Source organism: Pseudopipra pipra, chromosome 5 (assembly GCF_036250125.1).
Source record: "Pseudopipra pipra isolate bDixPip1 chromosome 5, bDixPip1.hap1, whole genome shotgun sequence".
NCBI lineage: Eukaryota > Metazoa > Chordata > Aves > Passeriformes > Pipridae > Pseudopipra > Pseudopipra pipra.
Genome location: NC_087553.1, coordinates 70,106,780 through 70,119,212, shown reverse-complemented (window position 1 = coordinate 70,119,212; position 12,433 = coordinate 70,106,780). Strand labels below are relative to the sequence as shown.

The following is a 12,433-nucleotide window of genomic DNA, read 5'->3' as shown; positions in this document are numbered from 1 at the left end:
ATTTTAAAATCGACTCAACAGAAATGTTAAATGTGCTTTTATTTCTAATTTTAGCTTAAGAGGATGAGTAGCCATTACATTCTCATCTGTAATCACCATCATTTTTCATGTTCATGCATATGTGTTAATACATACAGCCTATATATTTGTATATATTGTGCAAGTTCACTTTCTTTAGACTGTGTTCCCAAGAAAGCAAGATCCTTGATATCCTACATGACACATCTTAAAGTGATGATTTTGACATATTCTTGTTTAGACAGAGCAGGTTCTACATACTATTTATGCCTTAAATAGCCTTTAAACTAAAGCAGAAAACAAATGGTTCTGTAACCAGATGTGTTTATTCTCTCTCTCTGCCTTCTTTTTCTTCTCTTAGATCTGGTGGTCTGTTGCCTCTTCTGTTACTCTTTACTCTTTGTTCTCTTGATCAGCTTTCTCCTCCTTCCCTTTAGTTGCAGGCCAGATGTTCTTAGGACACGGAGATCGTTCCAAATAATTTATGTGCTTTGCAGAGTAGCCATGTCTGCAATCACAGTCTGACCAGTTGTAAGCTGTTTTGAGTGATGTATTGTCTTTAAAAAACACAATGATGTGCATTTCTGTGTTAGAACTTGTGAGCTGCACAAGCTGTGATTTTTTGCCCCTTTCCCTGTTGAGGGAAGCACTGGAGCACATTGTTTAGGCAAATAGGATGAGATTGCCCCTTCTGGTGCCTCTGTCTTCCAGATGCTGAGATGCAGAGTCAGCATCTCATCTTTTCTGTCAGAGAGAAGCAGTGGGTACCAGTCATGCTGTATGCTTTAAATACAAAACTTTTTATTCCCCTGCTGTCCAAGGATTAATCTTCAGCATCTACACAACATTTTGTACTTCTGTGTTTTCTGTCTGTGCTTGTTAATTTTCATGATGCTCCTTGGATGTTCCCAAGTGAAAAAGGCTGGAAAAGACCTTTTGCATCATGCAGATGAACAATCTCTAAGTAACAGCCAGCCCCATGACTCATATAGAAAATCTAGCCATATAATCTAAAATATCTGCCAAAACAGACAAAAGGAGAATGGACAAATGTTAGACTGGTTTTGTTGTCTGCTTAAGTGAAAAAAAAGTGTGATTTTGCACCTTTAGTGCAGGAGCTTGAAAACAATTTTCCTTTTTCTGCACACAAAGATACTGCATGTTTAACAAGGCATACAGAGACAGCACCTGTCCTGAAGACAGTGTTCTCTGCACACGTGCAATTGGTACTAAAGATGATTGATAAAATTTTAGCACAAAATTGTATTAAGGTACATAGAGGGGCTGAGCTGAGTCTCTGTATCTTGTGTTTTCATAGCCTGTAGCAGCAAAGAAACTTTTCCACCTGTATGTATGGGCATAATACAAATAGCAAATGCAAGACTGGTTAATATCACAGGGTTTCTGCTCCCCTGATAAAAGTAGTATCTTAGATGTCGGGTTGCTGTAGTTCAGGACCACAATTGATCTCCCATCTGCAACTGTCTTAAAGACTGTATAAATAAAAACCACAATCAACAGAGGAAACAGAGACAAAAGTGTGATCACTCGTTCTAGGTAAAAATGAACAAAAACTTCAATAAGAGCAGAGGTAGAGCCTAATGAGATTCAGCCTTTTGAGTTGCAGCCAATTTCTTGCTATTCACACTCAGCAATGAAGCAGTCCAGAGTGATCTGGTTCTAGCAATAATACCTGGTCTTGTGTACCACTATTTCCAATAACATAAAAGCTGCAGGCAATGAGTTACTCATTTTTCCTAGGTTTGAGGAGGAGATACATAAATGAACTGTCTGCTTTCTCAAAGCCTGCTGGAAAGACTCCACATGCTCCACTTCCGAAGCTGAGGCCAATTATCTTTCTACTTCAAACTTTGCATAGGTGTAACATATAGGTCATAGAATCACAGAATAGTTTGCATTGAAAAGGACCTTAAAATCATCTCATTCTAAACCATGTTGCTCAGAGCCCCATCCAACCTGGCCTTGAACACTTCCAGGGATGGGGCAGCCACAGCTTCTCTGGGCAACCTATGCCAGGGCCTCACCACCTTCATAATAAAGAATTTCTTCCTAATATGCAATCTGAACCTTCCTTCTTTCATTGTAAAGCCATTACCCCATGTCACATCACTACATGCCCTTGAGACAAGTCCCTCTCCAGCTCTCTTGTAGGCCCCTCTCAGATGCTGAAGGTGAAGTCTTCTTGGAGCCTTCTTGCCTCCAGGATGCAACAACTCTAGCTCCCTCAGCTTGTATCCACAAGAAAGGTGCTCCAACCCTATGAGCATCTTCATGCCCCTCCTCTGGATAGGTCTGTTTCAGACCTGGCAGTCTTGCCCATCTGCAACCTGATTGCTGCAGACATCCTGCAGGCAGGTCGCAGCTACCTGGAAGTGCCAGACAGGCTCAAGGTCTCTGGGCTGCCCTGACACAGCAGTCACAGTGTGCCCAGGGAGGTGGCAGTGCTGTGGAGCACAGGGACACACGCTGGTGATGCTGGAACAGAGATGTGGGAATTCTCACCTTTGCTTCAGGCACAGAGGTGGGGTAGGTGGGATTTGTCTTGCCTAATATATGTGTCTAAAAGTTAGGAATCTAATCCCTTTGTAGTCAACGGAGAGACATACTAATGCTCTTTAGTATAACTAATCTCCCCTCAGTGACAATAGAGAAACCATAGATGACTAGCTTAGACTAATTACTCAGTTTCAAAGGTGAGATTTAGCCACCTAAAACAGTAAAATGCTATCAGATTAAAGTGTAGCTTTTCACACCTATACAAGACAAATGTGATTTGAGCCTAAATAACTGCGCAGAACAGCAGATAACTGACTTAGACTGCAAGCGCCTCTTGTGAGGAGAAGGCTTATTTTATTGTGCAACTCACAATAATACACTGGTTTATACATCTTGTAGTGTTCTGTATTATTGTCACACTGCTCTGCAGTACATTGGTTTTTTTTCATTTTAAAGATGGAGATGTGAGCAAGAGGTTAATTGGCTTGCGTGAGATCTGACACGGGGACATGTGGTGAAAGGGGAAATGAATCAAGCTTTTCTATTCCTCTCATGATTGCATTCATGATTTTTGGTCCATTGTCCTGGACACTTGTCCACCATTTCTCTGTCATGAAATGTAGTCCATTGCTTGGCTGATAGTTTTGGTTTTTCTAGTGTAGCAAAATGCCACCGTGTTTTGGGCTTCTGAATATTTTTAAAATATTGTAAGCAAATGGACTGGTCAAAGAATAATTTGAACTAGAAATCAAGAGCAGAAGGCACATTTTGAATTGGTCTAAGTTAGTTGTTGTTCCCGGTTTGCCTCTGAAGTTTTGATCATTTTACCTGTGTAAATGATTGGTATTCCTGTGGCCTTTCAAGGATTTGCAGCATCACATAATTAGTTTAGCAAACTCATAGGCCACACGTGGAAGGCTTGGGTTTCCATTAAATACAGGGCAATGAAACTATTAAATTTTCACTGTATGTAATTTGTGCAGAACATTCTACAATATATGCATATCAGTTATGAATCTACAATCAATTTTCATGTTAAATGTTGAATTTAAACTCCACAGCTGGACTTTCATCCTGAAAGAAGCCAGATAGCCCTGTGCATCTGGTTTAATCTTCCCTTCAGCCATATTATTTTAAAGGCACTCCTGCTTAGTACATCTCTACAACTGAAAAATAATACTCATATTCCCTCTCATCCTCAGCAGCTGTGATCCCTCTGCAGATGTTGTGCTGTCAGACGTTTCATTATGTGTGATAGAAAGTGTAGGTTCTTTTTGTCTGTCTGTGTTATCACTTTGTGGATTTTCTTTTCTTTTTTTTTTTTTTTTTAAACTTATTCCTTTGACTGTAGATGAGTCCTTCCATAATACTTCACTTTATTTCCTATTGCTGCTGCTTCTCCTTCTTTCTAAGTACAGAAATGATCAAGAACTTGCAACTGCATGGAGCTGCCCAACAGAAGCCCATTGATTCACCACCAAAGGGCTCTGTGTGAGCCATTCTGCTCCAGCCTGAAAAGAAAGCTTTGTTCCCTCAGCTGGTAGTGTCTTAAGATGCTGATCCTTGCCATATTTTTGGAAAACTGTAGCAGTTTATCAGACTGTTTGACACTTCCCGTTCAGCTGTGTATTCTGTGGCATTCTCTGGTATTTGCTGCTTCTTATACACCAGTCTCACGAGCCCGAGACTGGTCTGGAGCTGCCCAGGCACCACGGTGAGTTAGGCTGGGCACAAGTCATTTGGAGGCGAACAGTAAAGGAGGAGGAATCTGGAGTGCTGGTGGCCATGCTTGAAATGGTAGTAATGGATTTAGCATTTGGGGCAGGAGGTATGGGATTTGTCATGTTGGTTGAGTATTTTCCTGGCTGCCTTCCATGACTGTTCAGATATTTTTAGCATGAACCACAAGCTATGTTGTCTCAGTTGACCTTGGAGCATGACATTTTAACATGGAATTGGTTTGAACTGCTAATCATTAAAATGATTTATTATTTTTTATTGCAAGACCAACTAGAATCCCAGTCATGTTTTGCACATGAAAAGGGAAGCAAACTGAAACCTGCCTTCTCTTGACTTGCAGTCCTTCATGATATCCATGTTTCCTAAACTACCATCTTTCTCTCTACATCATTAAAAGTAGACTATGCCCAGGTTTGTTTTTTAATTTGTCTTTTGGTCACTTGACAAATACTATATCAGAGTGACTGAAACTAATCCTGAGGTCTCACAGTGCTCAATGAGAAGTGTAGAACAAAAGGATCGTTTCTGTTGCAAAAAATTTATGACCTTAATAGAAGTTTACAGCTGCCATCAGAAAGGCAAGATCTTGCTATCAGTGTATTTATACTGGTGATTGCTCTCCTCTTTGCTTTCATTCCCAGACTCAAGTTTACCAAAAAGATTAAGCCTCTAAATGCCAACTTCTGTTATGGAAATAGCAGCAGTAGCACTGCATCACGACATTGTGGCAATATATTTTGAGGCAGTAATATATAATGTAGGAAAAGAGATTCAGACCAACCAGACATAGCCAGAAGTCTATGGAATCTGAATTCAAATTTTGAGGTCCAGATCGATTTTTAGCCTGACTGGGCTTTTTGACTATCTGTCAATTTTGAACAATTCGTGTTTATTGAGTTTTGTACCTTCTTATGTTAACATGACCTGAGAGGAAATTACGATCATTTTTAAGGTGCATTGTACTGCCACAATGGTGCAGAAAAGCCTTTGACTGAAAAGAGCGTCAATGGCTTGTTGACTTTTTCAGTCTACCAAATAAGCACCTACTCAAGTATCCGATGTACATTTAAAAAAAATAAAAAAAAAATAAAAAAAAGCCAACCATCCTCCTGCCTCAGAAGTAGCTGCATGGTTCAAGGACTTACACTGCAGAAGTTGAAACCAAGACATGAAAATAAACCTCTCTTTGACTACCTTGGCAACAGGGAAGACCACAACCTGCTTCTACAAATCACATGGTGGATCTCACAAATAGGGCCAAAGAGGCTGTTTCCCTGAAATCTGTGTTACACTATAGTTCCTTTCATACATAGGAAGTGAGTAAATCATTGAATAATGCAACATCCTTTCCCATCTGCGAGAACTCTGCGAAAGCCAAGAGTAAGGGTCTGGGTTAAAGCAAACTCAGTTACTTGGTAACCGAGTTGTGTTTCGGAGGGGTTAAAATTGGAGGGATTTTGAACTTGTCTTTTGAGGGGGTTAAAATTGTCAAGAGAAACTGAAAACTTGAAGAAGATCCCCAGGTACCTGCATTAATACTCCCCAGTCTCTCTGATGTGAGCTGGCAGGTCCCATAAAGCCACTCAGCCTTGAACAGGGAAGGGAAGGAGGGAGAGAGCAAGAGCTCCAGCTGCGACTCCAGAGCCCCAGAAAGAGCCTCTAACCCAATTCCCTTAAAGTGCACAAGCCTCACAAGCCACAGTATCTCTTTGCCACTGTATTCACCGAGTTCGCAGGGCAAACAAAAGATCCATATCGAGCATGCATCCTTCCAGAGGGGGAAAGATTTCCCTCATTTGCCCATAGATTTCATCCCCTTTTCTTTCAGTTATATATATAGAAATAGATATAGATTTTTTTTTTTTTAATGGAGGGGGTAATGTTGCTAATTTTTTTTTGGCTGGTAATTAAGAGAGCTAACACCAGCCAGGCTAGAGTGAACGCAAACAAGACCCCTATAGGCAGCACAGTGCATTAATGCAAAATATGCCCAGACAACATAACTTGTCAGAGAGGATTATTTCTGCTTAGTGAATCTGCAGGGGCCCCTTTGCTCCACCACTCAGCGTCTGACTAGAGAGAGAAAGAGAGAAAGAGTAGCCATTAGTGAGTAGCTACTGTGGCATTGATGTTTGAGCGCACTTCTGAACTGGCTTTTGTTGAGAATATCGGTGCAGAAAGCATGCGCTGTCCCAAATCCGCTGTTACTATGAGAAATGAGGAGCTGCTTTTAAGGTATGTTGTCTCCTTTGTTTTAACGCGTGCTTTCGAGTTGCCTGGGCCCGCTGCAACTATAACCATGCTGTGTATTAAGTAGTTTCCCTTATTTAAAGGAAAAGACAAGCATTGCTGGGTGCAAGTAGCATTTTCCACTAGTTCGAACCGCACGTTTCATGTATGACGACAAATGTACGGAGAGGGCAAGGAGGGGAAAAAAAATAAATATATTTATCTTTTTTTTTTTTTTTCTATAAGAGAGCTGGTATTTCTTTTATCACCTCCTTTGCAATATTTCTGCCTGCTTCATTATTATGCACTGGGCATGGAATAAGCATGGAAAAAGCTCAGGGAGACTCCATATTAGAGCTAGTGCCCTAAATACCACTTTAATTTTCACTTAGCCTATGTAAATAGTTACTAATGCTCTACCTAGTCCATACCACTTGAAGATGTTTTAAAAATATCTAAATACTCCTATATGTGGGATTACACATCTATTCTCTGATAATGCTCCCGGGTTTAGCGGGGGGCCAGCATCGACTACTCTTTTCAGAGACACACAACACGCAGACACACGCACACACGCACATACACACAGAATTATGCTGGAATTGGCACCCCGCTTTGAAAAATGTAGTCTTTTGTTTATTTGCTAGCAGACATTGTAGTATTGAATACATCTTTTGGTCTGACAATGGGACAGCTGAACAATGGTGCTGTCAAACTAGCTTAATGTATGTCTGGCGGTGGGGTGGTTTGGGTTGTTTTGGGGGTTTTTTCTTTCCTTTTCTCATCCCCTTTTTCGTTTCCCTCAACCTTTTTGTGTACACGGTAGAATACGAAGTGCGTTGCCTGTTTTGTGCCGGTTGTTTCATTTGATATCTGCTGCTAATAGTGCAGGGAGGGGGAGGCTTGTGTCTTACAATTATGACTATTGCATTAAGTTGGAGATTTATTACTAACCTCTCCTTTAACTGTAGTGAGAAAACTTATTGATTCTGAAAGCTTACAATACTGCTGTCAATCTGGCAAACACATACTCGCCAAATGTGCCCTTGCCTGATTTTATGCCCGATCGTATCAACTTTAACTGCTGTTTTGAAGATACTGTTTCTAATTCTGTTTAGGTAATGAAAATGCAATAAAAATGATAAATCAGATCTCAAAGTGGGAGCCCATGCTACTTTCCATTTTTATAATCCAGCTATTAGCATATTTTAGAATTTTTAAGGTCAGGCAGAATAATTTACCTGAATGATTCCCATCTCCAAATCAAACAAATTATTCATATGACATTCCTTAAATTATCTTTCTGTTTAGAGAACCATAGTTTAGTATTAACACAGTTAGCAATTTTGGGTTTAAATTTGGCAAAATACTCGTGTACCTTATGCATTGTGAAAAGAAATTGTTGCAAAGCTTTTGAAAAATTTTGAGTTACTACTTGGGCAGCAGCTTGTGTCTTAAATAAAATGTATTGTCATCAGTCTGGGGAGTTTCTGAAACTGTTTAAAGTCTTTAAATACTTTACATGTTAAGTAAATGTATTGCTTTTAGTAATAACTTTAATCATTTTGTGAGAGAAAAGAGATATTAGTGGTTTCTATTTTTTGCTTCAATCAATTAATAGTAGAGGCTTTGTGCTTTTTTTAGAACTGTATTCTAGTGCATGATTTATATGGGTTGAGGGGTCTCTTGGACCCCTTAATTAGAACAAAAAGACAGTAAGGATTTATCGGTAGCAGTCAGAGCTCTCTAAAGCATGTATTTCAACACAAAAATGTTTTATGAGGAGACTCTCAGTAGTTGCTATTCTGTTTTGTATTTTTTTTGTCATTGTATCTTCTTTGCTTGTGTGTTGAGGTGGTGTAAATCAATAGCAGAGAGTTTATGTGAAAAAAAGGTAATATCACATAAAATACTCAAGAAGCGTAGAGATTATGTATTATCAGGTAGTACTTTACATGCTGTGTGTTGTGCATAAACACGAAGAAAGCAAGGATGGTGTTTAATATAATGGGACCATGCTATAATTCACTTCCTTGGAAGAACTTCTTTCAAGACAAACATTAACTCGTTCACAACTGCTCTGCTCTGCCAGAACTGGAGGAGAGGGGGCATGTTTTTATAAAGTTATTTTTTTATTATGTCATGTTCCAGCAGCCTGAGCTTTCTAGCAGCTACTGCCCTTTGTGAGTGGCAATACAGTGAGTCCCTCACTCTCAGTTACGTGGAAATGCCCCTTTAGTGACAGCCTAGAGCAGGGTGAATGCCACTTCTGTAGCAGCCACCAACAGACACCTGGGCAGCAAAACCAACCACCACTTTTAAGGACTATTCAATACTAACACTGTTTCCTAAGCGCTCTGCTCACAGGTGAGTTCATACCAAACTTACTGTAGTTTCTATGTTTTCAGATAAAATGTTGCATAAAATACATATACTATGATTTTTTTGGTCTTGGACTGCCAGTTACTTTGTTCTTTTCCAAGGGTATTTTCTGACATTGCATTCACATCAAAGACTAATTTTTGAATTAGTTTGTGTGAATTCTCCTCAAAAAAAAAAAAATCTGTCTGTGCATATTTACTGAAATATTGCTTTTTGAGCCACAGCAACTATTATTGACATCAAAGAGGGTGAAGCAAAGCTGTAACACAAGTAATTTCTTAGCATGTTTAACGAAAGTGTTGGCTTTTGAGAGACTGCATAGGTTTAGAGATCTTATGCCTGAACATCGGAGGTGTCCTTAGTGTTACCTATTTTGAATCTCACTCATTCACAAAGCAATGTGGTGCCTTGCAGTTGTCAAACTTGGCAACATCTGTTTCCACAACAGAGCTAAGAGAGGTAATTCAGACTCTACGAGTTGTTATTTGTTCTTGCAATGACCAGGTGTAATGTCAAAAAGAACATTCTCAGTCCTACTTAGAGCAAGAGTAAGATAGATCTTAACCTGGGACCTGGCTTTCTGTGCTTCCCTAGGAAATGGAAGTGAATTTTATTTATTTATTAGTCTGGAGTCTCTCTATATGTGCGTGTGTGTGTGTGTGTGTGTGCGTGTGCGTATGTGTGTCTAATTTTTTTTCGTATTCATGAATCACAATCTCTAACACCAACATGTTAATATTTTCTTTGTTAAAAGAGAACGAGATTGAAGTGTTTCTGTTATGAACTTTATGTATGAAGGGATTGAAACCAGCCCTGCAGAGAAAGATTTGGGGTTGAAAGGCTGGACGCAAGCCGGCAATGTGCACCCCCAGCCCAGAAAGCTGATTGTGTTCTGGGCTGCATCAAGAGAAGGGTGGCAGCAGGTCAAGGGAGGTAATTCTCTCCTTCTACCACAGTCTCATGACATTCCACCTGGAGTACTTTTTCCAAGTCTGAAGTCCTCAATAAAGGAAAATCATGGAGCTATTGGAGCAGATCCAAAGCAGGGCCACAAAAATGGTTAGTCTGGAACACCTCCTCTATGGAGACAAGCTGAGAGCTGGGGTTGTTCAGCCTGGGGAGATGTTAGAGCAGCCATTCAGTACCTAAAGGGGGCTTATAGGAAAGATTTTTTTAGCAGGGCCTGTTGCAGTAGGACATGGGATCATGGCTTTAAACTAAAACAAGGTCAATTCAGACTAGACATAAGGAAGAAATTTTTTCCAATGAGGACAGTGAAACACTGGAACAGGTTGCATGGTGGTTGATGCCCCATCCCTGGAAACATTCACAGTCAAACTGGGCAGGGCTCTGAGCAACCTGATCTGCTTGAAGCTGTCCCTGGTCATTGCAGGGGAGTTGGAACTAGATGACCTTTAAAGGTCCCTTTCAACCGAAACCATTCTATGATTCCATGATTCTATATAAGATTGCAAACTATACCTTTGGGACTGAAAAACAAAGGCGAGTGTTCAATTAATATTCATATCTAGAAGTTTTACTGCAAGTGTAGATTGTGCTTGAATACTTAAGAAGTCATTCAGGAGTGAATCAATACTAATTATTGTAATCAGGAGGGTTAATTAGCTGAAGATGCTGCTGATGGAAAGTTCACTGCTTACAGCCCTGAAAACACCTAAGTTGATGAAATCTGAAAGCAAGATGTCTAAGAGGACTTTGTATGGAGAGAAATGCTTGGCTTTCCTTTGGCATTTCAAAAGCCAGTTGTTCCAAAGGGGAAAGATAGCTTGTACTTTGTATTTTGCATTTTATTAATTCAGGGGGTATTAGAAGATGCAACTAAGTCTGTTATAAAGATATTTTGTGGTAGTTTCTCAATAAATGCAAGTACCATTTTGGATAACCTGTACTGTTTCTGCAGCATTCATTTGTAGATTACCATAAATTAATATGGATAATCTTATGCATTTGAAATCTGGTTCCAGCACTGTTATTTGGAACAGTTATTTCATTTTTTCCCCTCCATTTGTGTGCAGGCACACGATATATGTACATAAATTACACATGCTTTTTTCTGATGTACAGATATACATCTGTGTGCATGCATACACAAGTGCTCATAAGTTTAAACACTTTTCATTGAAGGTGTGTATTTCTATAATCCTGTGACCTCAAAACTCCCACTCGGTTTCCATCTGCAAAACAGTGCTCAACTACATATGATTCAGAGGACAGTTATTGAAGAAGTAGTTCATGAAATTTAAGTTAGTTGATAAGGAATAAAGACTGAAAAGAAGTAACCGAAGAAAATCCTTTCCTTTTCCCTCAATTAGAGCGGTTGTGCTCCTTAAAGTCAGCATTACTGAATTCAACCAAAATCTAGCAGTACAAAATCTTTCTCAAAAGTGAATTCCAAGAAGATTTTATATTAAATGCTGAGTATTTGAGGTTTGTGTTTGTTTTTTGTTTGGTTGGTTTTTTTCCCTGTTTCCTTAGTTATATCTATTGAGGTTATAACGAAGACGAACGTCTGGATGTTTATTCAAGAAAAAAAACCCTACAAAAAAACCCCTCTCAGTCACACACACACACACACACACACACACACACACACACACACACAACCCCCCCTAAGTCAAGTGATGCTTTCAGAAGAGAGAAATTCTATTTCAAAACACATCCTTCTTTCCTTTCTAATGACATTAGAGATTATCACGTGTAGGTGCTATTTATCTTTGCAACTGCTTTCCTATGACTGTTTTACTGCTTCCAACACATTTACTTGTGTGTCAGGCATAGAAAAGGTAACTGAAAATGGCAGCTGTTGAGAAAGCATGTCGCCATGCCTGGAATGACATGCATTATCGGGGCAGCAGGAGTTGCTGGCTCTACAGCCCATTTCTACTTGACCTGCAGAATGATTGGCTGCCTGGGATGGTGATGAATCACTGGAGTTTATGAAACAAGACTGCTGGCATCCTCACAGAGGAAATAAAAACGGGATTTTTTTTTCCCCCCTCTAACATTCTTGCTGTGGCAAAAAGCTTTTTTTTTTTTTTTTATGTCTTGTTTTGCTTCTATGTTATTTCACCCTGCAGCAGAAGTAAATGTGTCAATTAAAGTCGCTTTAATACTGTTCTTGGCAAGTTAATGATGCACTGAAGGTTAACTATCTTTATTGGATGGAAGAGGGCAGGAATTTTTCCAAATTTTGTGTAAATCTTTGTCTGGGCTCTAATTTTCTCACCTCTCATTCTGTTCTTGAGACTGAGATAGCATAACTAGTAATCAGCTCAAGCAGGATGTGAAAAGGATTTCAGCTGTTCTCACGCACAACTTTATTTTCTCTGATAGTGTAGGGATCAGTGACCATTCCGTGGACTAATATCAGCCAGATCCATCTTCAGCATTTCTAAACTAATGACTAAAATGACATTTCTGGAAAGCATCGACTCCTAGATTTGCACTCACTTTCTAGGTGGTTCATGAAATTATATTATGCATTAAGCCCACATTACTGGATTAGGGCTGTTATGAGCTGGTGCTT

The 12,433-nt window shown here is 39.6% G+C and overlaps 1 protein-coding gene and 1 long non-coding RNA gene across 11 annotated transcripts in view; both read left to right on the top strand.

The window, feature by feature from the left end:
- LOC135415034 (uncharacterized) overlaps nt 1–12,433 on the top strand; it is a 621,260-nt gene that overhangs the window by 180,650 nt on the left and 428,177 nt on the right. The gene's annotated exons all lie outside the window — the stretch shown is intronic.
- The window catches only part of CELF2 (CUGBP Elav-like family member 2), a 558,920-nt gene that overhangs the window by 292,853 nt on the left and 253,634 nt on the right, over nt 1–12,433 (top strand). For 3 of the 10 annotated variants that reach the window (XM_064656522.1, XM_064656519.1, XM_064656518.1), the window contains exon 1: nt 6,289–6,510. The exons of 3 other annotated variants lie outside the window; for them this stretch is intronic. In XM_064656522.1, the coding sequence (XP_064512592.1) occupies nt 6,404–6,510 (107 nt within the window). In that variant the 5' untranslated portion in view covers nt 6,289–6,403. Of the gene's footprint in view, nt 1–6,276; nt 6,511–8,852; nt 8,872–12,433 lie in introns of those variants that run through there. 4 more of the 10 variants (XM_064656532.1, XM_064656520.1, XM_064656524.1 and 1 more) reach the window with 4 other exon arrangements.